General features: G+C 49.8%; 2 protein-coding genes across 5 annotated transcripts; one reads left to right on the top strand and one right to left on the bottom strand.

Moving 5' to 3' along the window:
• The first annotated feature begins 198 nt into the window (after positions 1-198).
• Positions 199-11,494, top strand: KMO (kynurenine 3-monooxygenase). Of its 4 annotated transcripts, none has more exons than XM_015867805.2 (15): positions 199-347; positions 1,864-1,933; positions 4,668-4,765; positions 5,712-5,801; positions 6,354-6,402; positions 7,143-7,230; positions 7,872-8,043; positions 8,495-8,566; positions 9,035-9,156; positions 9,726-9,873; positions 10,118-10,175; positions 10,255-10,337; positions 10,418-10,519; positions 10,597-10,656; positions 10,743-11,494. In XM_015867805.2, the coding sequence occupies exons 1-15, from the start codon at positions 294-296 to the stop codon at positions 10,914-10,916; spliced, it is 1,440 nt and encodes a 479-aa protein (XP_015723291.1). In that variant the 5' UTR covers positions 199-293; the 3' UTR covers positions 10,917-11,494. The 4 variants fall into 4 exon arrangements, with proteins under 4 accessions (XP_015723291.1, XP_015723292.1, XP_015723293.1 ...); XM_032445690.1 differs by lacking the exon at positions 199-347 and adding an exon at positions 1,062-1,079; XM_015867806.2 differs by lacking the exon at positions 8,495-8,566.
• Positions 11,495-11,915: 421 nt separating this feature from the next.
• On the bottom strand, positions 11,916-25,355 carry ITGB2 (integrin subunit beta 2). The gene is made up of 16 exons (XM_015867804.2): positions 23,792-25,355; positions 19,818-19,884; positions 19,529-19,617; positions 19,101-19,284; positions 18,554-18,724; positions 18,081-18,322; positions 17,574-17,729; positions 17,217-17,312; positions 17,017-17,106; positions 16,596-16,736; positions 16,164-16,348; positions 15,187-15,431; positions 14,861-15,080; positions 14,574-14,779; positions 14,214-14,380; positions 11,916-13,971 (listed from the first exon to the last, which is right to left on the bottom strand). The coding sequence occupies exons 2-16, from the start codon at positions 19,879-19,881 to the stop codon at positions 13,906-13,908; spliced, it is 2,322 nt and encodes a 773-aa protein (XP_015723290.1). The 5' UTR covers positions 19,882-19,884; positions 23,792-25,355; the 3' UTR covers positions 11,916-13,905.
• Positions 25,356-26,740: the final 1,385 nt, after the last annotated feature.

Genomic DNA, 26,740 nt, shown 5'->3' with positions numbered 1-26,740 from the left:
TGTCTGTGTTCTGAAAAGAAAGTTGCATTTTATGAGACACCTGAAGACTGCAGAATTGCTTCTCTGTTTTCAAGAGGATATGCTGAATGGCCCACATTCATACCAGGGTAGCACATCTGCTGGCCAGCCAGGCTGGTGCTCTTGCAGCCTGAGGTGGGAGCTGAGCTTTAATATTAACTAGGAAAGAAGAGCCCAGGCCTGACTCAGCCACCCTCCCTCCTTTTGGTGAGCACAGCACAGTGACAGTGAGAGGACACCAGCCTGCCTGCTGCTCCGAGCCTGCTGTCACAGTGATGGAGTCCAGCAACGTCCAGGGGAAAAAAGTTGCCATTGTTGGAGGGGGCCTGGTAGGAAATGCAGTTTTCCTACTGTTTGATTGCTGGGAAGTGGGGGGATGGCTGCTCAGCAGGGCTGAGGTTGAACATGAAGGTCTCTGGAAAGGCAGCTCCAGTGCAAGAAGGCTTCTTTGTGCACTGCAGACAGCCAGGCCTTGCTTCCTAGCTGTGGGCAAGGAAAAATGCAGCCTAGTTGCTTGCCTGCTTTGCCTTTCCCTTTGTACAGTGCTTGCTTGTTTGTAGCTCATTAACCGATTTGCTCTGCAGATTAACGAAATAGTATCTTCTCCCCTGAGTTCAGTGCTCCTTTTAACCCTGTTTTTCTTAATACTATTCTTCTGCCAGATGGTAGGTGTTATCATCCAGTTATATTCTCACTGTAGGAGATAGCAGGTCTTATTTGCACAGCTGGGACTTTGTACCAAGAGAGGGGATCTTCTCTGAGGGAAAGCTTTGCTGCTGAGATACTGCAGAGACCCAAAGGCTCACCAAATACATCCTTTCTTCAAGCATTGTATTTGTACCAGGATAGAAAAACAGTGCACTTCTGGATACTCCTCTTTTCTTTCCTGTGAAGGAGTGGAAGTTTTTTAGGGGGGAAAACACTCAAGTTGGATTCTGCCATCTCTGGGCACTTTAAGCAAGATCAGCTACTGGCTCTTCCATTACTTTAGCTGTTTCTGGTTTTAACCAAATCACTAATGTGAAATGCCTTATGAGGACTGAGACTTGGTAAATGTAAACGTAAGAGAAAATGCCTTCATTTTTCCACGTTCATTTGGGACCACATTTGTTCCATTGCTGTCTGCAGGGCCATCTGTCTTTAAATGACAGCTCCCAAAGCTCCCATCTAACATTTTGTCTGTTAGCTTCTTGCTCCCCTGGCTGCTGGAATAAGAGGAAGACTCAGAGTCTGTGGTTCTGATTATTCTGATAGAAATTAAAAACAAAAAGAAAGTACGCATTTGAGTGAAAAATGGAGTATGCGCTGACCTTTTAAAGGTAGCACCTTGATTTTAAACAGGTGCAGCTTCTTTTTCCCCCATTTTTCCTGGTGAATGTTTCAGCAGCCTGAATTAGAAGATAAATGCAGAATTGCTGAACCACTTAGGTTGGAAAAGACCTTGAAGATCATCAAGTCAGCTGCCATCCCAACCTATTGAGTCCCATCACTAAACCATGTTCCTTATAGCCATACCTATAGACAGGAGAGGAGCAAGGAGCATGCCTGTAGCAGCTTCTGCTGCCCCTGGTTGAAGGGATTAGTTTTGCACAATTACTGATGAATGTTAACAAGTCCTGCACCTGGTATGACTTCATATAATGAGATGTGCGGAGTAACTTTTGAGGTGATCCCTGGGGGCTCTGCAAAGTTCCTCTCTTCAGGAAGAAGTCCTCTGCAGCTCTTGGTCAAAGGGTTACCTTGCATCTTCTGAGCTGTTCTCTCAGTTGTGGTTTTCTAATGGGAAGGAGAAGCATTTTGGTAGTGTTCTAAAACGTCATCTGTCATTTCCATCTTCTCTTTTAGGTGGGTGCATTAAACGCGTGTTTCTTTGCAAAACGAGGTTTCCATGTTGATGTTTATGAAGCCAGAGAAGGTAAGAGCAGCATGAACATCACAGCTTGATTTTGCTAGTAACGGTTCTTCAAGAAGCCAAACGGTGCTGAATGACCTCAGTGAAACTGCAGAGAGAGCAGAATTCTGAAAGTGAAGATGTCACTTTCAGAATATTCCTTTCATTCTTGCACTCTTTAGTTCCTATGGTTTTGGGGGAAAGAGCTTATTAGAAATGCATTGCCTTGTGTGGAGAGAACCCACTCTTCAGCTACTAAAATTATGCCCATTTTTATGTCCTTGGCTTAAAGATGGAAAGATTGATTCAAATTCTCATCTTTCAAAACTTCAGAAATTCTGCATTAAGAATACTGGCATGGTGGCATTGAGACAAGACTCCTTGGGAATAAATGCGGTTAATGCTGCAGCATTGCTGTTTGGGTTTAAAGGTGGGAGGTGACAATGGCAGTGACTGCAGCCAGAAGGGCTGTCTTGTCAGTGGCTTGCCAGCAAGAGGGTTGTCCTCACCTGCAAGGATGGATAGCAGCAAGGCACTGGAAGAAAGCTGCAAGTTCGGGAACTACTAGTAAGGAAAACCCACTTTGGTAAGCATGACAGCTCACAAGAGGCACTCATCAGAGCATTTCCATTTCTCAGAGTGATCTTCCCTGGAACACAGAAATGTGACTACTTGCGGAGCACAGAGATGTCTGCCTGTCATTGTGGTAGTGCTTGTATTTGCTAGTTAGAAGATGCTGTCAAAGGAGGTGAAACACCACAACTCATGTTCAGAAGCTGGAATACCTTGCTGAAAAGGCCCCAGATGATGCTTGGGGCGAGTGGATACAGTGCTGGCATTGCCTGCAGCAGCAAGTAGCATGTGTTAGCCATGGCTGTTTCCTGAAGTGAGTTCCTAAGCTGTCAAAGAAGCGTGGTCCTTCTCTAGATTATTTCTTCATGCTCTTCACTGTTGCTTGTGTCTGGGGGGTTGAGGACTGGCATATGGGGAAAGCTGAAGGTGGTAGTTGGGGTGTAGTCATGGGAGAAATAGTGAGCAGCACGTTTCCTGCTCTGAGATCTAGCTGTAGCAAGAGGACCTGGCAAACAGGAGTTACTACAAGTGCTGGAGGAATAAGCAGCAGCAGAGCACTTCTGCAGCACTGTGTGTGGACATGGTCTGAAATGTCCTAGTTCATACGACCAGACGAAGTGTGCCTACAGCATAGTGTGTTGCAGACCTGCGCACAAGAGGCTGCTTGCAGCTTTTTCTGGCAGAAACATCAGACAGCCTCAAGTGAAACCAGCACACTGTGAGTTCAGAACAAAAGGAAATGGTCCTTCCGGCTTTCTGCCAGACGCTGTATGTGCTAGAAGATTCACGGGTCCAGGAAGCCTGTGGTTAAATGAACTGAAGAAAGCTGCATTCAGCTGTTGCTACAAGGATATAACCCTTGTTGCCCTTGGAATACTGGAAGCAGCACAGCATGTCCATCCTCTTCTGCTGCTACTGAAGCACCAAGCAGTTACCATTACCAGAATGCCTCCATCCCATGCAAGAGAGCTCTATGAGTGTTCCTACCTGCCTTCAAGGCAAGTGAACCTTACCCCTCTGCTCAGTCTTGGGACCTGTGGATCTTGCTGAGATGGCACACGTCTTGAGACTGGGACAAGGCCCTGCAACGTGCGCTGGCAGGATGGCCAGGGGATTCTGAGCAAAATCTAGGTGGATGGCACAGAAAGCAACATCTCATAAAGAATCATAGAATCACAAAGGTGGATAGGACCTACAAGACCATCCAGTCCAACTGTTCTCCCATCACAAGCCACTAAAACGTATCTCGTAGCTCCTCATCCAGACACCTCTTGAACAGTGCCAGGGATGGCTACTCCACCACCTCCCTGGCAGCCATTCCAGTGCCTGACCACTGTCTGAGAAAAAAAGTTTCTCCTTATGTCTAATCTAAATCTCCCTTGGTACAACTTGCAGCCATTTTGTTGGATCCTATTTGTTGCCTGAGAGAAGAGGCATCACAACCCCTCCTCATCACAGCATCCCTTCAGGAAGCTGTAGAGTGCAGTCAGGTCTCCCCTGAGCCTCCTCCACACTGAACAACAGCAGTTCCTCAGCCCTGCCCCATAAGACTTGTGCTCCAGACTCCTCGCCAGTTTCGTTGCCCTTCTCTGGACATGTATGTTACAGGATCTCAATGTCTTTCTTGTAGTGAGGGGTCCAAAACTGAACACAGTACTCAAGGTGCATCTTCACCAGAGCTGAGTACAGAGGGATGATCACCTCCCTGCTCCTGCTGGCCACACTGTTTCTAGTTCAGGCCAGGAAGCCATTGGCCTTCTTGGCCACCTGGGCACACTGTTGGCTCATGTTCAGCCAAGCATTGACCAACACCCCCAGGTCCCTTTCCTCTTCACAGTCATCCAGCCACTCTGCCCCAAGCCTGTAGCGCTGCATGGGGTTATTGTGGCCAAAGTGCAGGACCTGGCATTTGGCCTCACTGAACCTCATCCCATTCACCTCAGCCCAGCTTACATCTGAAGGGTCTCCCTACCCTCAGGCAAGTCTACACTACCTCCCAGCTTGGTGTCATCCGCATATGTGGCAGGAACTTCTCAGAGCCAAGTTTCTCAGCCAAATACTGCCAAGCTGGTCTCAGCTGGGGGATGGTGGATGGCAGGAGACTCACCACCACCCACCAACTGATTCTGGGGCAATGCAGCCCATGCTGGAGGGATTTGTGCAGCCAACGTCTCTTTCCTCACAGATATCCGTGTGTCCAGCTTTGCCCGTGGCAGAAGTATTAACTTGGCCCTGTCATACAGAGGACGCCAGGCCCTGCAGGCTGTGGGGCTGGAAGAGCAGGTACCCTCACTGCTTCTGTGGAATTATAGAACTGTAGAATCACAGAATGGCTTGGGTTGGAAGGGAACCCAAGGGATTATTAAGATCCAATCCACCTGCCATAGGCAGGGTTGTCAGCTGCTAGGTCAAGTACTAGATCAGATTGCCCAGGGCCCCATCCAACCCAGCCTTAAACACCTCCAGGGATGGAGCATCCACAGCCTCTCTGGGCAGCCTGTTCCAGCACCTCACCACTCTCTCAGTAAAAAACTTCCCCATGACATCCAACCTAAATCCTCCTCCTTTAGTTTAAAGCCATTCCCCCTGGTCCTATCACTATCTACTTGTGTATAAAGATGGTTTTCCTCATGTTTTTAAACTCCCTTGAAATAATGGAAGGCCACAATCAGGTCTGCCCACAGCCTTCTCTTCTCCAGGCTGAACAAGCCCAGTTCCTTCAGCCTGTCTTCATAGGAGAGGTGCCTCCACCCTTGGATCATCTCTATGCTTGAGATGCTGCTAACTTCAGCTGGAGATGGACGGCCTCTCTTCTGCTCCCAGTGACAGAGAGTGCCAGCTGCTCCAGGCATCCAAGTTCTGTGTGTGGCTTCCCTACAAAGAGAACTCCTCCAGCACCAACATCTCCTCACCCCTGCAGGATGAGAGTGAAGAGGGCAGATGCAGGCAGCCTCCCACAAGAGCTAAAGTGCCAGAAGGATGTGATGAAAGGGATGCCCATCCTGCAGCATTTACCTTCAGTAAAATGTAATGACTTGAGGCCCACAGGCCTGCTAATTTCTTTCCACCAATATGGATAGTTGTGCAAAGCCAGAGACAGAGCACAGCAGACATTGTCCCACCATGCTCAGAGCATCGTGTTTGGAGGGAGGCATTTGGTGGGTTGTGTCTTGTACCTTGGCAGCTCACTTTCAGTGGGAAAACTGGATTTTCTTCCCTTCTATTCCAGATTGTGTCTAAAGGCATCCCCATGCATGCACGGAGAATACACACACTACTGGGGAAGAAGTACTCTATCCCTTATGGCAAGAAGAATCAGGTACTGGTCTTGTGCTGCTGTTTTTGTAGTTCTTCATAAAGCACAAGAGATCTCTGAGCATTTCTGTACTCTGTGATGGACAGGTACGTCTTCCAAGGTGGGCACAGCAGCATACTGGGAAGAAATGAGGTTACCTTCATGTCAGGATTTCCTCTCTCTCTGTCCTATGAAAACACACAGAATTTACTTCATAAATCATCAGACCTGCCATGCTTAGCCTGATGTGGCTGTCCATGCATCTAAATCATGCTGTAGAGATCTGTCATTTACTGGCAAACATGGATCTTGATTCTCCTTCCTCTCTATAAGCTGGTCTCAAGTACAATCATCTCCACAGTGCTGCTTTGCCAGTCTCATTTTGGTTTCCTCCCTTGGTTACTGACCCTGCACACACTCATTTCTGTGATGCTGTGAACAGAGAGGGAACTGCAAGCTGCCACTCGGTTTCACTGTAGCTGTTACTGGGATGTTCTGAGGAGGTGGTGCACTCCCCTTGCTGTGCAAAGTGCCCTTCAGAAATTGTTTCTGAGCTCCATTTTTTGTGTTTTACAGTACATTCTCTCCGTGGACAGAGCAAACTTAAACAGAGAGCTGTTAACAGGTAAGCACGTTTGCAAATGCTTATATTCCCTACTTACTAAGATTGTAAGGTTTGACTGATGAGTGGTAGACTTCAACTAAGTGCCTTTGAGCCTCTCTCTGCCTGTGAGTTCTGCACAAGCTGGCTCTCAGAAAGTGCACATGCAAACCAGCTGTGTTATTAAGAAGAAAGCAGCAGTAGCACATTCAGTGAAATGCTGTGCTTGTCCTGTCTGAGTCTCCATTGCTCAGCACTGTCTCCCAACATTCACAGAAGAGCAAACAGTAGTTGAGAAATGAGCAGAAACAAGGTAGATGTGTTCCAGGCCACAGAGGTGAAGGTCTGTTGTTTGTTCTGTTGTTAGTTACCTGCTCTGCAGAGAGGCAAAAACAACAAATCCTCAGCTGAGTGCAGGAAGAACTGTCCTTTCTGTTTACAAAAATGTACAAAGTCCATCTCCATGGCCATGCTTTTGTTGCAGACCTATGATGTCTAGTGTTGCTGTAGCTTTGGCTGGTGCTTCCTTTTCTCCTCCTGTGCTGTTTCTCTGCAGCAAAAGTATTTTCAGATATTGACCCCGAGGCCTCTCTTTGGGTGCAGATACCCCCAGGTTAACCAGACTAAATGAAACACTGTCCTACTGTGCTCTTACTTGCCTGCCACTGCTTAGCACAACAGTCTGATATGGTGATGGCAAAAGTCCCTGTAATTCAGGGATTCTTTGTCAGCACAAGCCTCTACTTGTAGTTGTCTTTTCGCAGCTGCTGAGAAGTACTCCAACACTAACCTGTACTTCGGACACAAGCTAATAGAGTGCAATGCAGAGTTGGGGACACTAACCATTAAAAGGTAACCCCTTTACAAGCCTGGGTAAAGTGCTGTGTCTTATTATTTCTGCTTAATAACTCATAAAACCTCAAACAATTGAGCAATCTCAGTTCAAAACTAGTGTGATATTGTGGGATAGACAAAACTTGGCATGAGCTTTGGAAAGCAGAGGGATCAAAGTGGGGTTCTCAGGGAGGCTGAAAAAGCTGAAGTAACTCGCCCAACCCAGCAGGCTGGCAATAGGTGAGCCACAAGCCTGCTGACCTGTGCAGGAAGTAAACATGCCAGTCTTTGAAAGCACGGGCTTTCAGGATCAGATTGCTCACTAGGAAGAGCAGAAAAAGACCTTGGTTTGCAGTTGTGTTGAGTTCTGGCCATACTACCCCATCTACCTGGAGATGGAGGCTCTACACAAGAGCATTGTTACACCAACTGTTCCTTCTGAGTGCTTGGTTAGGTCTGGCAGAATTACGTATTTGGCAATCTGCAGAAAAATTACTCTGATTCTGAGCCTTCAGTGAAAGCCTTTCTCCCCATATCCTAGGAGATTCAGAAGGGTGCCAGTGACCAAGGTGTTTTTGCAGTAAATTGCAAAAGGGAGGCTTTGGGATGACAGATTGGTCTGGGATTTATGGCAGGGCTGTTCTAAGTGACTCTCACAGTTCCAGGTCTGGCCAGCTGCCTCTGGAAGACACCTATGATCTCATCGTGGGATGTGATGGAGCCTTCTCGACAGTCAGAAAGCAGTTCATGAGGCAAACGTGCTTCAACTACAGCCATGAGTACATCCCTCATGGCTACATGGAGCTGACCATCCCTCCCAGGGATGGAGATGTAAGTGGGCCTGACCCGGGTCTACCACAGCCTCCTTGAGTGTGATGCCCTGTCACTTCTTACAGTGTCTCTAGGAACTTTCTTCTCATTCTATTCTCCCTGGGATTCAAACCTTTCAAGGAAAGATTAGTTTGGGAGTTTCTCTTTCAATAGTGGGGCCAGGCTGTGAAATCCCAAGAGGCTCCTCCAGAACATTGGCGTTCATTTTAGCTCTGAGAGGTCCTGGGGGTTATGGGAACACATTTGTGTGGACAGCAGCAATCACAAACCAGCAGATTTTTTCCAATCTGCCCTGCTCTTGCTCTGTTTCTCACCATAGTACTTGAGGCCCTGAAGTCTTCTGATACACAGAACAGGAATCGATCTGCCAGTGTGGAGAGAACTTGAGGCTAGGCTGGAGAAGCCAAGTAGGATGGGCCAGGGATCCAAGGTGATTTTCTTTCTCTTTCAGTTTGCCATGGAACCAAACTATCTCCACATCTGGCCAAGAAACACATTCATGATGATTGCGCTGCCCAATATGGTGATAACCCATGGTCATGGTTCCTTGGGGCTGGGATGGAGCCTGTGGGGATGAGCTGGCTATGCTGCCAACTTCACAGCTTGGGCTTTGAGAGGAGCCCAGAGGGACCTGCAGCCTGAGCCAGGAGTTCCTACAGCCTAGGCAGCAATCCCAGAGCTAGCCCTGCCCCACAGAGCTGAGCAAGTGCCCAAGCTGCTTCTCTCTTGCCTCACCCACCTAAGGCCCCAGAAAACCTAGGTCTGGGAATGCAAACCAGAGACAGGAATCCCAAGGTCTGGCTGTTGTTCTTTCTGCTCTGTGCTACAGCACCCCATGGGACATGGGGTGGCTGGATTCTAGAGCTCACTACACAGGAGTATCACTGCAATAGCCAGATGGGCAGCAGGCTGGGCATTAAGCTGCTGATCCACGTGTCAAGTGTTTTCATGGCCTCTGGACTTCTTTCTAAACTTTTTCCCTGGCTGACAGGACAAGTCTTTCACCTGCACCCTCTTCATGCCCTTTGAGGAATTTGAGAAGCTCAAGACTGGCGAGCAAGTACTGGATTTTTTCCAGACCTACTTCCCAGACTCCATCCCCCTCATCGGAGAGTAAGTGTCCCCAGTGCCCCTTCTTGCTCCTCAATATGGTGGCAACATGCCGAGGAACATGCTGGTCCCCCACGAGGTCTTCAAGTGACCCAGACTCCCCTTAAGCTGGCAGGCCAGCTGCCTGTGTTCACTGCTAGGTGGCTCTTTATGGCCTGTAAGAGTGGGGGACCAAGGAGACCAGGGTCTGCACTGCTTCTTCTATGGGGTAACAGACTCAGCAGCAGAATACAGCCTGCAGTGGTCTGTGGTTAAGTTGCACTCCAGTACTACTCTGTACCTTTGAGGTGCAACCCAGGTCCTGCCACTGTGGGGAGCAAAACACAGATCACCTCCCACTGCCCTTATATTACTGTCGAGGTTTTTTAAGTCCTAAGATGGATTAGGGGTTTGTAAGCCATGGTTGTGGTCTTAGGTCTGGGTGAGGAAAGTGGATCCACTAGAGCTGAGAGTTGTGTTTGTGTGAGCAAACAGTACCTATGGCCCTGGCTAGGAAGCTTGGATGTGGCATGGTTTGCTCTCCCTGTCTCTTGTGGTCCCATCAAATGAAGTATCTCTTGTTTTGCCTGAAGGCAGGAGCTGAAGCACGATTTCTTTCTGCTGCCAGCCCAGGCCATGATATCTGTGAAGTGCTCCTCCTACCACCTCTCTAACCGCTGTGTGCTGATGGGAGATGCTGCTCATGCTGTTGTGCCTTTCTATGGACAGGGCATGAACGCAGTAAGTTCACAGCTTGCCCTGTGTCATTCAGTCCCCACACAATGGGAGCCCCGGGCTGCTGGAAATGCCAGTTCCTACTGTTACCCCGCAAGATCCCTGGCAGCCGGGCCTGGAGGCTCTCTGTGCTCAGTGGGATATGGGACACCAGGGGTGCTAACAGCTACATTAGTTCAGGATCCCTGAGGGCATTTCTTGTGAATGTCTGACTCCTGCTGCCTATTTAACATCCAGTATTCCCCCCCAGGGCTTTGAGGATTGCCTGGTCTTTGATGAGTTAATGGACCAGTTTCACAATGACCTGGGTGAGTGGCACAGCCCAGCCCCCAGAAGCTGGAGGCCCTGCTGGGCAGCTGCCTACCACCAGCTGCTTTCTTTCCCCAGGTGCCTGCCTCCCTGAGTTCTCCAGGCTGAGGGTGCCCGATGACCATGCCATCTCAGATTTAGCTATGTACAACTATGTAGAGGTGGGTGACTGGCACATAAGGGGCTGTTAGTGCAGCAGCATCCATCCTCCTTCGGGCTGGTGATGATTTCTGTGTTGCAGATGCGAGAGCACGTAAATTCGACATGGTTCATTTTCCGGAAGCGGATCAACAACCTCCTCCACACCCTCATGCCTTCTACTATCATCCCACTGTACACAATGGTAAGGCTGGAGCTTTGTTTCCTGTGGTTTTAGCCCACCATGAGCTGCTCCCTCACCTGCTCATGCAATCTCCCCAGGTGACATTCAGCAGAATTCGCTACCACGAGGTACTTCAGCGCTGGAAATGGCAGGAAAAGGTAAGCCAAGAGCCCCACATCCTGCACAACAGCCCTGCTTTGTGCTGCAAACTCCTGACAATGCTGAGATTTCTCTTTGCACTCAGATAATTAATCGAGGACTCTTCATCATGGGGGCAGCAGGGCTGGGCGGCACCTACCTGCTTGTGAAGAGACTGACACGGGACTGGTGCTTCTTCATACCAAACTTGTGGGGCTGGTGCCATTACATCAGGAACATTGGAAATTTTCCTTTCAGCATTCAAGTGGCACAAATGTAACAGAAGGTTCTGGAGGCACTAAAAGTGAAGGCACAGACTGTTGGTTCAGCTTGGAGACTTTTCTCTCTGTTGGGATGTGGTTGTCAGCTCCTGCAGCCCTTCTGTCCCCTGCCCCCCGGGGAGAGGAACTCACTAGGGCCAAGCCTCTGCAGGGGCTCATGTGCATCTCTGCCTAATTTAAGCTGCTTTGTGCCTCGAGTGATGCTGCATTTCATGGGCTGGGCATGGGGTTTGTGTACAGTAATGGGGACACTGCAGCCTCTAGCCAGAAGGACAGTTGGGATCACCTGGGGCTTCTCAGTCTGCACTGGGACTGTGCCAGTATGGCTGACTTATATCAGGATCCCCTGCCTCCCCACTTTTATCCTGCTCACGTGCCTTTGGAAGTAGACTATCTTTGCTAGTTCCTCCTCTTAAATTTCTCCTTATGAAGCAGCTTAGTAACATATATCTGTTGAAGGAACATAACTCTATGAAGCAGCTTAGTAACATATATCTGTTGAAGGAACATAACTCTGTCTCAGCGCTGATGTTTCTGCCTCAATAAATCAGAGGATATTGCATACTTTGAAAAAATACATACGCTTCTTTTCCTGCAATTTCTGTTCAAAAATGGTGTGTGAAACTTACATTCCCCACATCTCCCCCGTACTTTTGTTGTTGTTGTTGGGGTTGTTTTGCTTTTCCATTAAGACACATTTATTTTAACTCCCTTGCTGCCTGAGTGTTATGCAAGTAAGCTCGTGCACCCTGACTTCCTTACCTCCAGTGCTCCTCACAAGGTGAGGTCTCTAAGCCACTGTAAAGAGTGTTGTGTCTCAGCTCACAGGTGTGGGCACACACCAGCTCATGTGTATATGCTGGGTAGTGTGCTCCAAGTGTGTGCTCTGCTCACACACGCTGTAGGTCAGGTGAACTTGGGAACATGATCTACTTGTGATTTTGAAACAGTACCAGGAAGGTTCTTAGTTGAAAATCAACTCACTTCATTTCCCCAAGTCAAGGAAAATACAATATATTTATTCTTGAGAAGATGTTCGGGGTCACTGCCTGAATACTGCTGCAGGCAGATCTCCAGAGACACTGCCACCAGGCCTTTGGGCTAAAGAAAGACAGAAGGGCCTTGAAGGGTCCTCACAGCTCACCTATTTCCTCCTTGGCTTTTGTGCATGCCCTAACACATGCTTCTGTCTAATTCAATTACTGGTCATACTTCCTTTTGAAACAGTCTGGATCTCTATGCCTGAGTCCTTCATTCAGTTTCTCTAATTGTCCTGCTAAGCATGTACACATTTGTGTTTGTACTACACAGCTTACACCAGAAGTAATACCTGCCGCCACTGATGGGGGAGATTCTCTCATTATGTCCAAGTAAGAACAGTTTCTGTCTGGGTCATTGGCAACAAGCACTGCCTCCGAGAGCTGGTGCCCTAAGGAATGCTGCTGGTGTCACTGGGCAGCCAGATGTGAGGTGCAAAAGAGCTGCACCAGGTCAGGGTCCTGGAGTGAAAAACAGCTGCAGGCTGGGATAGTACTGTGGGAAGTATCAGAGTTGCTTCTGCTCTTCCTCTGCCCCAGACTCTCAGTTGATGGTGGAGAATGGCTAAGTAGCCCAAACTAATCTATCATCGGACAATGTACAGGCACTCTTGTTTAACATGTTTTATGTACAGCTGCCAGAGCGCAGGCACTGGTAAGAACTGGTTTGCATCATTTTGTGAGCTCTTTTTGGCTTGCAAAGGAGCACCTATCAAGATGTAGCTGGCAAATTAGCATAGAAAACAGTATGTTGCTTTGGCCAGACATTCTCCAAGCACTGTATCTGTGGTAGATGCTGGCAGCCACCACAGGAATTTGCTGTAGTTTTTCAGTGAGTGTTTCAGCTGCTGTCCTAGAGCCTGAGCAGGGCAGATGTATTTACTTTATATATAAACTTCTATTAACTTTGAACATATTCATAAAGCTAACGGAGACTGGATGTAAAACTACCTGCAAATTATTCCCAAACTTGAAGCAAATACACAATTGTAGGTGTATTTCAAAAGAATGAACCCATAACACAAAAGGAACTTCTGCAGGATCTGAGAAAGCACTGAGCTGGGGATTTTATGTGTGATGCCAGGTCTTTTGCATTGCTGATCCTCAACAAGTCTGATGGAGTCACAGAGTAGGGAAGAGATCTGGTCCTAGAGGTGGCAGAAGAAGCTGTGGTTGAGCTCAAAGCTGCAAGCAGTTTCACACGTTCAGCGCCTCTGATGCTGACGTTCCACAATTCAATCTGCTGCTCCTTCGCTTCTGTGCCATGTACATGTGCATGGTGGATGTAAGCCAAGCTCATGTAAGCCCAGGTAGAAACATGGAGGAGCTTGAGGTAGGTCTAAGAGGGAAGTAACACTGGGACGCAGCTGGTGATTTAGAAATAAGATTCACTGTTTGTTTTGTGGCTGTCCATCATTTTCAGGCACAGCAAGGAGCAAACTGCCTGCCTAGGGGGCCTTCCCCATCCATCTCAGCAGTGAGTAGTTTAGAAGTGAGCTGCAAGTGTAACTATACAAAGCAGAGCAGGAGGGCATGGAGCAGCCTAGGAGTGGAGCCTGCTAGAGCAGAAGGGAAATAGCAGTTTTGAACTCCACATTGAGAGCACTTTCTGCACTAAGTCCCATGGGACCTGGCTGAATGTCCTGCCACAAAGCAAAGTTAGTACCAGGAGCTAGAACAGATGGAAACTGATATGGAGCGGGGGTGAGTGCCTGTTGGTGAGAGCTGCTCTGCAGCTGTGTCTGTGGCACTGCTGCTCCCTACTCCCACAGTGCAACCAGATGAGAGGACAGGTTCTGTGCAGCCCCTCAGCCAGCACCTGGCTACTGGTGGACTCTTGGAAGAAGGGTTAAAAACAACACAATAAAGAAGAGGTGAGAGCCTGAGATTTCCTTGTTTGGTGTTTCCTTATTTAGTGGTGGGCCCTAGTGCTTCCAGGCATCACTCCAGTTCATTGCCCATCAAATCTGGGATTCACGGTGGTGGTGGTAGCACTCTTGTATAGGGGATTATCAGCCTGGAGAGAGAAAGGTGAAAGTCCCGTGAGATTGTACCAGACTTTTGGCAATGTGTTAGCCATCATTCTGTGACTGTGAAGGATGTGGGCAGCATTAGCTGCTCCAAGGTTAGGCACTGGGAAGGTCTGAGTCCACCCTGTTCTGGGCACTGCCAGCTGCAGTAGCCTCTACAGCAGGTGGATCCTCCACCCCCATCCTCCCAGCATCCCCCCTGCATGCAGTCATCCTGATGCTCTCGTACCTCATTCCACTTAGCCTTGGATTTCTCCTTCTCAAACCTGCGGTATTCTCGGCGGTCAAAGATCTCCGTCAAGAGCCGCCAGATCAGCAGGAGCAGCAGCCCAATGAGAGCCACGCCAGCAACGGTGCTGCCTACAATCAGTGCAACATTGGGAGGCTCCGGGCACTCTGTGGATCAAAAACAGATCTTGTACATCTGCAGGCCCCAGGAGAGCTGTTGGGGCAGAGGCAGGATAAGTGGGACTCATAGAATCATAGAATGGATTGGGTTGGAAGGGACCTCAAAGATCACCAAGCTCCAACCCCCCACATCATAGGCAGAGCCACCAACCTCACATTTAATACTAGGCCAGTCTAGTACCTTTCTTAGGGTCAACAGTGATGGTGTACATCTCCTCCCCATCATCCTGGGCCATGTAGAAAGATATCCAGCAGTTCTCAGAGTCCTTCTCCTTGCACTGCCGGCTCCCTGCCCGTGGCTCATCAGCCAGCTGGATGTTGGTGCAGGCCACAGAGCAGTTCTTTTTCAGTGGCCCACTATAGAAGGACTTGCACTCCACGCAGGAACTGCAACACAGGTAGCTGCAAATCGTCTCTGCAGCGCCAGCAGCACCCGTGCCCACCCCACCACTCGGCTCCATCACTCACATGTGCCTGCCGCAGGGTGAGGGGCAGCCAGGGCACTCCTCACAGTAGGGGGGCTGGTAGCCCCCCCGGCACTGGCAGCGGTTGCAGTGGCAGGAGCCACGCAGGCTGCATTCATTCTGCCGGCTATTCCTACAGCCATCAGTCGACTTCTTGCACTGGCAGGCGCTGCCCTCGTACTTGGGCGTGCACTTGCACTCACCACAATCGCAGCGTCCACGCTCTGTGATGGGAAAGGATTCCAGTCACGGCCCTGTGGGGACACAGGGCTGCCCATGCAGCTCAGACAGTGAGGCCACCCCCCTGTGTCTGGGCTCCCGGTTGCTCACCCTCACCACCACACAGCGAGCCGTTGTGAAACTCGCAGTTCATGTTGTCACAGTCACAGAAGGTGCCGTAGATTTCCTTGCCGGGCACGTCACTGGTGTGACAGACACACTGCCCGCACATGCAGTCCCCCAGCCCTGAGCAGATGACCGAGCTGTTGTCCTTCCTGCAGCTGCCCTCCAGCTCTTTGCTGGTCCTGCCTTTGGTGTCACACTCACAGTTCTTCCCTGTGTAGCCCAAATTGCAACTACCACGAGAAGAGAGGAATGAGTTGGGTCAGCAGCCACAGAGTACACACAGGGCCAGGCTCAGACCTCAACCAAAGCAGAAGAGATCTCGGATAGCATTGTTGGAAACAAGTGACACCACTGCATGCTGGAGCGAGCTCTGGGAGCACTGTGGTGGGAGATCTCAGCAGTGCTGCTCTCCGTGTTTGTTATATTTGCAACACACATTATATTTACAACACCAAACGACTGCCTGGAAATTATTATAATATTTATAATTTCCAAACCCCTGCCAGGAGATCTGAGTGTTTCCTGAGGAAACCCAGGCTTTTCCTCTCCCACTCACTGAGAGGCCTTGAAGCAATAATTATGTTTAAAAATGTACACGAACCACAGAAGTGAGATTTTTAGAGATCTCTACATAAAGCTTGGTGTTTGGGCAGACAGATGGTTGAATGGGTGGAGAGTTGGCTGAATAACGGGTAGGCAGATGGATGGCTGAGTGGATGCACGTGCGACCTTAGGAAAGCAGCAGACAGTCTACCAACTGAAGACAGACCTCACTGTGTTCCCTGCTACCATGAGCTTAGATTGCTGCTCCAAAAAAAAGAAGTGGGTGCAAAGGATCAGAGCAAGGCCACGACTGATGGTTCTGTGGCTCCTAGGGAGCTGGGAGAGCCTGGAAGCTCTCTCACAGCATCTCCTCAACTCTGGCATTATTTGAAATAATATTTGTGGAGAACAGCACTCACCTGCAGATCCCACAGATGACCTCACCATTTCCACTGCAGGCAGTTGGATCAGGCTGCTGTCTGCAGTCACATTCACAGATGCTGTCCACAAGCACAGTGAGCGTGTCTGTGAAGCCCAGTGGCCGGATGGTGAAGGACTGGCTTTTGATGCATTCATTTGCTGTGACCTTCACTTTGAAGGTGACCTAGAAGGTGCAGAGTGAGAAGACAGAGGGAAGGGCCAGAGACCATTAGGTAGCTTCAGTAGGAACAGAGTAGTTCTGGCCCCAGGCTGAGTGCACACATAATGGAGGATCCTTCTCAGCATTCCGGACATTTGGGGCACTAAATTCACATGAACAAAAAGTCTGGTACAAGAGTTCCTGCTGTTAGATGGAAAAGGCAGGAGGAGCCTTGCAAGCTGCACAGTATTCCTGATACAGGGAAACATACCTCATCATTGATCTTAACATTGTCACATTGCCCCCTTGCTTCATTCTTGGCTCCTGTGCTGTTATTGCAAATGGAGTCATATTTGACATCCAGGACATCTGGCAGGGTTGAGTGGTCCAGGATGATCCGTGAGGAGAGGTTCTGTGAGGGAATGATGGGCAGTTATCCAGAGGAGAGACTGAAGCACAGAGATGTGGGGTTGCTTCTCCCAGCCCAGGGGAGAAGGATAGGGTGAGCCCCAGGACATGGTCTCAGCTGACTGTGGTGGGGCAGGAAATGCAGGTAGTGGCATCAGAGAGGTGGCAGCCTCTTGCTGGCTGTGGGCGAGAGTTCCATCCTCACCTGCTCTCAGATGATGATGACACATGATGTGAACTTTTCTCCACCAAATAGGCAAAATAAGTTCTCACCCAGCACTTACATTGTAGGCCACCTGGATGAGTTCAATGATGTTGCTGGAGTCCTCATTCAGCTCCCCTACTGCTGACTTTGGGATCATTTCACTGAGTTTCTGCCAATGGAGAGCAAAAGAATGTCATGTCCCCACCATGTGACAGCAGTGGCAGGAGGACATGCATGTATCACCTCAGGAGGCACCTGGACCAGCCAAAGCCTACTCACTTTGTAAACATCCACCATCTTGCTGGTGACAGCAAAAATCGGCTGGATGTTGTTTTCAGCAAGTTTCTGGACCAGCTGGCCAACAGAGGGATAGTCCTGTGTGAGAAGAGCAGGCTGATAGTCGCTGTAAGGAAGACCTTGTGGAACACACCAAACAAGACAACACCTGATACGGAGGAGTTTTCACTACTCAGAGGCACCTGAGGCAGCAGCATCTCTGCCTCCATCCATCACACCCCCTGCCCTGGACTGTCCCCAGGGCCCTCCTGAGGGCTGAAAGCAATTGCCGTGGAGCTGCCCCCAGGCTCAGGGTGCAGAGCCACTGAGCAAACCTGGGAACAATGCCAGAGTACTTACAAACTCATTGCTCTTTTTGTACATGTTGTCCTCCAAGTGGCACTGGCCATCGTTGGGGGTCAAAATGCCCCCAAGCTTGCCATCACCAGCAAAGTGGAAGCCATCATCAGTTGCGTACACCAGCAGTCGGGTCACATTGCGCCAGCCAATCAAGTCCTGTAATGGTATGGACAGCACTGACACTCGTCCCCAAATGGGACTGTGGTGATGCTGCCTGAGCACTGTGCAGTTGCTGAGTCACATCAGCCACAAGGGCTGGAGGGCATGGAGGACTGTTACTGGGGACTCAAGTCAGGAAGCCCACAGGTGAGACACTTTCCTGTATCCAGCCAAATCAGGACTTCTACGTGCATTACGGGCCTGAAGCTACATGATAGCCATCCACAACCTGCTCCAGGAGGGGCAGAACCAGCTCCTGCTGGAGGAGCCGTGAGCAGAGGCAGCAGCCATCATGCCTGCAGGTGAAGGGAATGGGGAAGAAATGAGGCTGCCCTTTTGGGTACTCACTCCACACACTGCTGCCTGCATCATGGCATCCAGCCCTCCTTCTGGGGCATCCAGGTTCCCTGAGATGAACTGCTTCCCCACTTCACTCTCAAACTTCTCAGCATTGTCGGTCAGTGAGAGGATGTGTTTGAAGGCAAAGGGGGGCTGGCAATTACTGTCCTTGTTGGGGCAAGGGTTCTTCAGCTTCTCAGGGTGTGTGTTGACAAAAGGCAGTACTGTCTTGTCCACAAAGGAACCAAAACCTAGGACGCCCAGGACCATGGGCATTGTTAGAGATGGAAGAGGTTGGCAAGTGTTCTGATGGCACCGGGCATGGACAGCCTCCTGGTTCCTGCATGAGGAGCCAAGTACCTGTCCACATCCCTTGCTCCAGTACACTGCCTCACACTGCCTGCATCCTGCATCTTATTTTGTCCACTGGCCTCACTACTCTTCCCAGCAAACAGCTGGCCCTGTGCTTCAGACAGGCTCACCTATGCGGCGAGAGGGTGTGGTGTTCTCCAGGGCTCTAAGCAGCTCTCCTCCTAGCTTCTTCACATTCTCTAGGTCATCTAGCATGGAATAGGAGAGGTCCATGAGGTAGTAGATATCAATGGGGTAACCTGTGGCGCGGCGAAACTTCACGTGAAATTCAGCAGGCTCCCCTGTGGGATAGAGACACCAGGTTCAGCCACTGTGCTGTGGATCATATCCTGCCTCATTGCCCACCCCACACTGGGATCTTTCTTTGGGAGAAAATGGAGAGGAAACCTTTGACATGCCACCACACCCCAGCACAGCTACAGGCTCCATGTTTATCTCCCCTGAAGCATCCCCCACCCTCACATCTTCACAAGAGCTTTTCCTTCAAGACTTTACAGCTCCTGTGAGGTCCCTCAGGTTTCCTGCAGGATCACCTCCTGACAACAGTTTTGAAGAAAGGGTAAAAAACATGTGCAACAAATGTTGGCCAGCTTCAGCTGCTACCCAGCTGAGTGTGGGGATGGGCAGAAGGTTATTATCACAACACAGGAATCATACTTATCCTCAGCTTCAGATGCACCTCCTGGGGAGTCAGCTGTATCTTATTGCTGAATGCACTGTCCTGTGTCCTTTTGATCTCATTGACTGGAAACTCAATCTCGTTCTCTGGGCATCCCCTCTGCTGCAGCTGCTCTACAGTGTCACAGCGGTTGGAGTCTGGCTCACCGGCTTTGGTGAAATCCTGAGTGTTGCAACATCAAACAGAAAAATTAGGGGGGCAGGAGGTAAGTAAACACACAACTCCAATGACCCAACTCCCAAACCAGCTCTGCTGGGGCTCTGGGATATTGGCGGAGAAAGTAAAGGCTGAAGTTCTGGTCTCATCCAGCAGGGAGGACACAAAGTCCTACCAGGACTGACTGCCCACTGGCAGGATGGCTCTCACTGCCCTTTTGCTGATAGCATGTGAGGATACGGGGACCTACCAGCTTCTTGCACCAGGCGCAGCCAGGGCCAGACTGGATGCAGTTCTTGCATGTCCCCACCTTGATCTTGGGACACTCTGCAGCAAAGGCTGGAATGTGGAGAAGATGAGTTAGAAATGGAGGACCAGCACCAGAGGCAGCTGTGGGGCTCCCAGCAGCAGGCACCCACACCTGTATGGCTCTCAGTGCCACATGTAGTGCAGTGATGGGTATTTCCCCACTCCAGCACATTTCAGTGACCACATGAGGTGTTGGGGGAAGGTAGGGAGGAAGGGCAGGTGGGGTTCACCTGTTGTCAGCAGCAGCAGCACCCAGGTCATTGCTGGCAGACAGAGGCAGCAGTCACGTGGCATTTTCTGCAAGAGAAAAGGCATCCCTATGACAGCGGCCTCAGGAAAGGAAGCCTCCAAATCTCACAGAAAATGTCTGCAGAGATGGTGGCACTGAGTGGATGTCTCCACCCCAAAGCAGGTTGGGTCCTGCGAGCATGACCCCAACTGACAGCTCGCATGCTCTTAGAAAAATACACTGGTATCCAGCTAAACAGAGCTTTTGGGCTGAACATGAACGTCAGCAGAGCAGCAGCTGGCACTGCATCAGTGCAACTTCAGCTGAACCGCTATGTAGACTGGTGTGATATTTATCCAGATTCTTCTCCATCTATATTCGTGTACGTACGTAATGCAGAAAGGCTCAGTCCTGAAGTGAAACCCAACAGGGTTGTGGCCTTCCAACATTGATGTATTTGGGGATGTGAGAAAAGAGGAAAAAAGAGGAGGAACAATGAACGTTTCAATTTTCAGCAATAATAGATACATCAGAAGGACATGTCACTGGTTTTGAAATGGCTCTTATGCCACTGTGAGCAATCAGACACCTTCTCCCTGGTTCTGTCAGTGCTGCAGAGCATCATCAGCCTGTCCTGAGAACCTGCCAGACTGAGCAGCTCATGGTGGGAAGGAAGCAGCAAGGGAAATGCACAGAAAGCACCAAACCCCAAGCGGTAAATATGGCTGCTCAGAGCTGCTCCTGAGGCACAAGGATGTGTTTGCAGCTTGTCAGCCGCTGTGAGGCACCAGACGAGTCAAGGGTGACACCGACCAGAAAGATCAGATGCTAAAGGAGATTAATAGGTGTCATTTTGTGACAGCTGCACGCTGGGGTTTGATGCCTGGCTGTTCTGTGAGCTTGGAGGTGCGCTGGTAGCAGCAGAGTGCAGGGTGTCAGGGTGTGAAGATCTGCAGCCTTAAGAGGTGACCACCTCAGGGCTGAGCTCCCCAGCAGTGCTCTGGAGGCCATCACCTCTCTATGCAGACAGGAAAAGGTGACTCTGTGCTCACCTGGTCATGGTTTCAGAGCCCAGGACTCTGCCTTGCTGTGCCATTCTGTGATGGGTCTGCAGCTCCATCCCTGTCTGTGACCATACCCACTGCATCTCCGTGGGCACTCCATGGGTGATTGGGCTCTGGGAGCAGGTGCAGAAGGAACACCCTCAGTGTTCACACAAGCTAGCTCTGGCTGGGTTTCATAGTGGGTGCACCTCTTGCCTGTCTCATAGTCGGACTCCCACTGGCAGCCATCTTCTTCTCATGGAAGGAAAGCCCGTAACTGCATGTGTGCGGACATGTGCCCTTTGTACTCACTTAGGCCAAGAAGGGAGCTGTATAAGCCATGAGATTAGCCACAGACTGAGGCCCTCCGAGCTCCCTGTGCTTGGATTGCTGGAGATAGTGGGTTCATACATACAGGCTCATTCCATAAAAAGGAGTAAGTTTCCAATTACAACAGGATTAAAAATACCTCCCTGATCCCAGAAACACAGTCCATATAAGCCCAGCTCTGTTTGATAATGAGTTTTGTACTAAAGGGTTCGTTTTGTTGGCTGAATTTTGGTGCCCTTATAACGCTAACAGTCCTTTTTTTCCCGGCAGCAAGGGTGTAAAACACACCCTAATGCTAGGGGACTGCAGCAGCAGAAAAGCTCACTGCTTCTTTTCATTCCACTGCAGAAGGAAATTATTCACTGCTCTGTGGGTGGATCAGCGTGTATGCGATATAGGGTGACTTTCAAAGGAAGCAAACGGGACTTCTGCTTTTGTCTGCCTCCTCACAGTCAGCCCCAGCTTTTCTGTTTGACGTGGTGCTAGCAGGGCCCAGGCAGCGACCCTGCAGTGTCTTCTCCATCTGCCCTTGCCATCCATTTGTCTCAGTGTCAGATTCACACTGCTAAGGGTTCACTGCTCCCAGCTGTGCTCTGCTAGGGACAGATTCACTTCTCATGGCAAGCAGAGGGATGCACAAAGACCATGCTCCTGTTTGCAAGCTGGGATTTATAAATAGAGCTGAAGGGGAAGTGTCAAAGCTAGCTGCTGCTGTCTCATTGCTATAAATAGGATGGGAGTTCAACAGCAGAGATGGGTCTTGCAGACTGGTGGCCACAACCCTCCTTTGCTGCTTTGCTAATTATGTTCTTCTTGTAAAGTGGAAGGACATCTTCCTGTGCCCAGTATCTCTGGAGGACTCTTGGCAGGCTTGCATCATCTGCCTGTAACAGTGAGGCTGCCATGCACAGAGTGAAAATGAGCACCACAGAGCACAGCAAGGCAGGGCGGTACATAGCACTTGGTTGTGGCTGTTTCTTCTCAAACTTTGGTGTTATGGGTAATTCCCATCAACGTAGACAACCATCAAGAGGGCTAGGATTGGCTGAGACACTGAGGCTCTTCCTCCATGAAAAAATGTGTGTATCTATCTATTTATGTACAGGTATATATGGATGTATATACATACACATCAATAACAGTAGCCTTGCAGGGTCTGCCTGCATCATCTCTAGTTTTATATATACATCTATCTATTTAAAAATATATATTTATAGAAAGGTAGATATAAGTACACAAAGCCTTGAAGGGTCTGTTCCAGTCGCTGATTGCAGCCTCCTTCTGTCACTGGTGCAAATGTCCTGTTGCACCTGTTCTAGGCTAAGCAGGAATCTGTTTATCATACACCATTTAGGACAGAGGAGCTGTTCCTTTTCTCTTTGGTGCTTTAGTGAAGTCCCCTGGCTAGCATTACCCATTTGGCAGTAGTGTAATGAAGTGGTTTGCCTCCTACCTGCAGCGACCAAACTGCAAAAGTGGGAGACTTCCAGCTTCTTGTGCTTCATGCGAGAAAGTAGGTCCTGCATTGCAGTTGCTAACCCACTGAGTTTAGTTACAACTCACTACAAAACCACTGAGCACAGCAGGATGTGACAATAATGATAGAGAAATGCAACATTATAGCTTTCCCACGCTTCCCTGCAGAGGAACTAGCACCTGTGTCAGCCACAGTGCTTGATATCTCTGTGAATGTTCATGTGTTTGCTTTTCATCTCCCTGTGAGGCACGGAGCCAGACCTTTAAAAATCATCGAAAATGAAAGTCTGTCTGCTTGAGAATGATTCAAAACTGAAAAGCAGCTCTCCGGTTTCTCCATCACGCATGGGCTATACTTACAGGACCTACACCTTCCCCTCGCTATGTTAGCAAGCAAGCTTTTTCCTGTCTTAAAGGCTTGGTGAAGGTCTGTCTTTCTCCAGAGTAAGTTTACATGCATCCTTTGCTGTATTCCCTGTTTCCACTATGCATCTTCTGAGGTCATTTGCTGAGTGTAATACACGCAGAGATAAATGAAAAGCAGGGTTTTTCTTGCCCCTCTCCCCTAGCCCTTCATTCAGGCTTTGCCCATTCCACAGAAGCAAAGGCATTCTCATCTGGCAGGCCCCAGTGGGACAGATTGCTTGTCCCTGCTTTCCAATCAACTCCTTATCACAACAGAGCTGGGGTTGTTTCTGGGCACAAGGTTTGATGTGTTCAGATAACATCCCTATGCCCATGTGTGAGGTGACACAGCACTGGGTAGAAACTGGTGTGTCCCTCAGCTGATATTTGGAAGGATGCAACAAGAGCACCCTGGGCCTTTGCTGCTTCCCAAGCCCACAGGTGGGTGAGGAAGGTGCTGGTTGGGGTCTGAAACCCTCCCCTAATAAATGCCTGCACTTCCAGGCTCAATCCATCCTCTGAAAGCAGAAATGCAAAGATGAAGCAAGTGCTCTTGGGAAGGCCATGTGCCAGGCTGCAGCATGCCAAAGGACTCACCTTGCATGAAGCTGGATCTAGAGTTGCAAAACAAATTTACAGAAACCCCATGGCTATGAAACTTCTTAGTTACCCATCAACCTCCCCCGAGAAAGGAGGAGCACAAAAGTGAAAGAGTACTCACATCAAGCCTTCCCTTCGGCTCCTCTTCTGGAACTGCAGTGAGGCTGGAAGCCCTGTGGTTGCACTGCCTAGCTGGGAGCAGCAGCTGAGAATCAGGAGCTCTGGTGCTGGTCCTTCCTCCTTCTGCCTTGCACTGGCTGGAGCAGAAAGGAGGAAGCCAGAGCGGTAGCTTGTGGGCGGGTGCCTTCCCCCAAATGCAGCCGGCCCATGCACCAAAGCCAAAGCTGAACCCGACCTGCCCAAAACACCTTCTTCTGCCCACTTTGACCTTCAACAGAGCTGCCTGGCAGGTGAACGAGGCCAGCTCTGGGGAATCTGGAAAACTGGTGCCCTGGAGAGATGGTGGTACCCTTAGGTCTGGACGTAGGGAGCCAACTCTCCCCTCTGGCTCCAGTCTGCCTCTGGTGTTTTTGCCTCATGGGGAGGCTGTTGGAATGGGCAGGTTCTCCCTGCTCAATGGAGGATACCAGTGCTGCTCTTGCCATGACACAGCTTGGGGCCATGTGGTTATTTGAGCCTTCCGATTTTGCCATACAGGCTGTGGTTTCCCCTTCTATCACACCCCAAGTAGAGAGGATCTGGCTCTAGACAACTCTCTCTTAACCTTTTTAAGGCACTAAACTGAAAAACACATGGTATCTTAGATTTTTTTTTGAGAGACAATTAACATGGGACTTGTTAATTGTTTTGCAGGTTTAAGAGGCATTGCCAGACAGTCACCAGTGAGCCTTCCCCTGCTGAACCAAGCACTCCAGTGCTGGCAGCGCATCAGCCTGCACTATTCACTGCATGCATAGCCAATGTATGGTCAGTCGTTGCTGATGGGGAAAAGGGGCCCAAGAAGAATCAAGTCAGGGCTGGAGAAGACAGCTCCAGTTGTGAGGAGCATTCAGCAGCTTGAAGATTTCACCTCTCATACTTCCCGATTTGGGCACAACTTCCACTTTTTAAAGGATGTCTTCTTATTTCTACATCTGATTTCTCCTATCTGCTGTGGTTTTACTCTGCTGTGGGAGGGTGTCCTGTAGGGGCCCACACTGTGTGTGATGACAGCCCACCACTACAGAGCCATAGCACACTCCAGTCTAGTTCCAAAAGTTTTAACTGTGACTTTAACAGGCATCTTTATTTTGACTGCATATATTCTAATTATGTTTCCACCAACAGAATTGCTCCTTTTCCCTTTCCTGGCTATGGTTCTTGCAGGACCTCTCTCTGCCAGCTGGGACCAGGCTCCACCACGGGCTAGCAGCAGGTGGTGCCTCTGGCCCATTCCTACCACACAGTGTTGGTGGTTAGAGAGGTCATTTTGGTGCTGTGCTCCCCAGCAGTACATCCCAGCCTACAGCAAGCAACCAAACTCTTCCCAGTGATATTTTCTACACCTCACAAACATTATATCTTCCCTAACATCCTCAAGACCTGGCATCCAGACTTTGCCTGCTGCCAAGTGTGAGTCAGACCCACCACTACTAGTCTCCCAGGGTTGGCTTTCTCCAGGTCTCAGTCTCCTCCTCATTTTCCTGCACAGCAAAATCTCTAAGATGTTGCTTTGGGAAACACAGGTGAGCAGCTGTCATGCTGAGCTTGGCAAGTGCTCCTTCCCCATCTGCATGCCAGAGCTGAGCAAGGATCAGGCAGAAGAAAATGGGCACCACTCCCTTGGTGGTGGGAAGTTTCTGTTTGAGAAAGCCACCACTGGTGAGCACCGCATGTGTCATGGTGTTTTCTGTGATTTTGAAAGAAGAGAATCACAAAAGGGAAAATGAAGCCCAGCTGCCTGGAGGAGCAGCCGAGGGAGGTGCTGTGTCATCCACACTGAGCTGCCAGGCCCAAGGAAGCAAAGCAGTGCATGGATGTCCTGGTTTCGTGATTTTTGTTATCTGTGTTCCACAACATAACATCATGTAGGGCACCAGTAGTTAAAGAGTTAATGCTCCAATTTTCAGGCTGTCAATTTTAAGGGTACTTGGTTTTCAGAAGAGAATAAGAACTACATACCCCAGAGGGCTTTTCTGTTTCTGTTTTCCATTCAGAGGGAAAGATTAAACTGCTCATAAGTCACAAGATGTCCCCTTCTCCTTTGTGCTCATCTCTGCATGCATACTCCTTAGGTGTCTGCCTTCAGCATTACAGTAAGGCCTCTGGTTTAGGACACTCTCTCTCTCATTTTATTTGATATATCAGCTTAAATTCCAATTATATTATACTGTATTTCATTCTGTTGTCTTGCATTCCATTATCTTATTTAGTAAATTAGCTTTCTTCCTCAGATTGTTGCTGCTGTTTTGAGGTCCATCTCCCATCTCCCTACCCTGGGAGATCACCAAATAAGACCGTTATCCGTTGGGCAGTCGTTGGGAGTGGATAGGATAACGATATGGAAAAACGATCAACTGGTGGAGCATTTTTGGAGTTATCCCAGTGCTGCCAGTAAGAATACCTGCTTAATAATAATACAACTTTTGCTGCTAAGTTTCCTTCATTTCGATTCTATGACGCAGCCCATGGCTCCAGGTTCAACCACAGCGCAACCGCGCTCTCAGCTGTTTCCACATACGGAGTGCAGAAGGCCCCGCTCCCTCCCAGCAGCTTTGCAACCCGTTCAAGCACCACAATGTACAGATCCGGCCGCCCACCGCTGAGGCAGCACCCCGCCCGGCCCCACGGCCCGCCCCGGAAGGAAGAAGTGCGGCAGTGAGGGGAGCACGGCCCGCTTAGCGGCGTTCTGGGAGGAGCGCAGTGCGCGCACCGCGTGGCCTAGTCCCGGTTCCGGCGCGGGTAGTGCTCGGCCATGGTGGGGAAAGTCCGGCGTCCGCGGCTGCACCACGCCGCGCCACGACCCCCGCCGCGCCTCGACCCGCCAGCACCCGGCCCTGGCGGCCGCAGCGCGCCCGCGGCGAAGGTAGCGGGACGGCGGGGGGAGCGGAGCGGGATCGCGAGGGGCTCG

The sequence above is a fragment of the Coturnix japonica genome, chromosome 7 (genome assembly GCF_001577835.2).
Source record: "Coturnix japonica isolate 7356 chromosome 7, Coturnix japonica 2.1, whole genome shotgun sequence".
Lineage (NCBI taxonomy): Eukaryota > Metazoa > Chordata > Aves > Galliformes > Phasianidae > Coturnix > Coturnix japonica.
Note: the sequence above shows the minus strand (reverse complement) of the source record. Positions and strands in the feature narration are given on the sequence as shown.

Coding starts and splice junctions, on each gene's coding strand:
- KMO (XM_015867805.2), top strand. CDS start 294: ATGGAGTCCAGCAACGTCCAGGGGAAAAAAGTTGCCATTGTTGGAGGG. Junction 1,934..4,667: donor TGTTTATGAAGCCAGAGAAG/GTAAGAGCAGCA, acceptor CTTTCCTCACAG/ATATCCGTGTGTCCAGCTTT. Junction 10,176..10,254: donor CCAGTTTCACAATGACCTGG/GTGAGTGGCACA, acceptor TTCTTTCCCCAG/GTGCCTGCCTCCCTGAGTTC.
- ITGB2 (XM_015867804.2), bottom strand. CDS start 19,881: ATGCCACGTGACTGCTGCCTCTGTCTGCCAGCAATGACCTGGGTGCTG. Junction 19,285..19,528: donor GCGCCTGGTGCAAGAAGCTG/GTAGGTCCCCGT, acceptor TGCAACACTCAG/GATTTCACCAAAGCCGGTGA. Junction 16,737..17,016: donor TCATCCAGGTGGCCTACAAT/GTAAGTGCTGGG, acceptor ATTCCCTCACAG/AACCTCTCCTCACGGATCAT.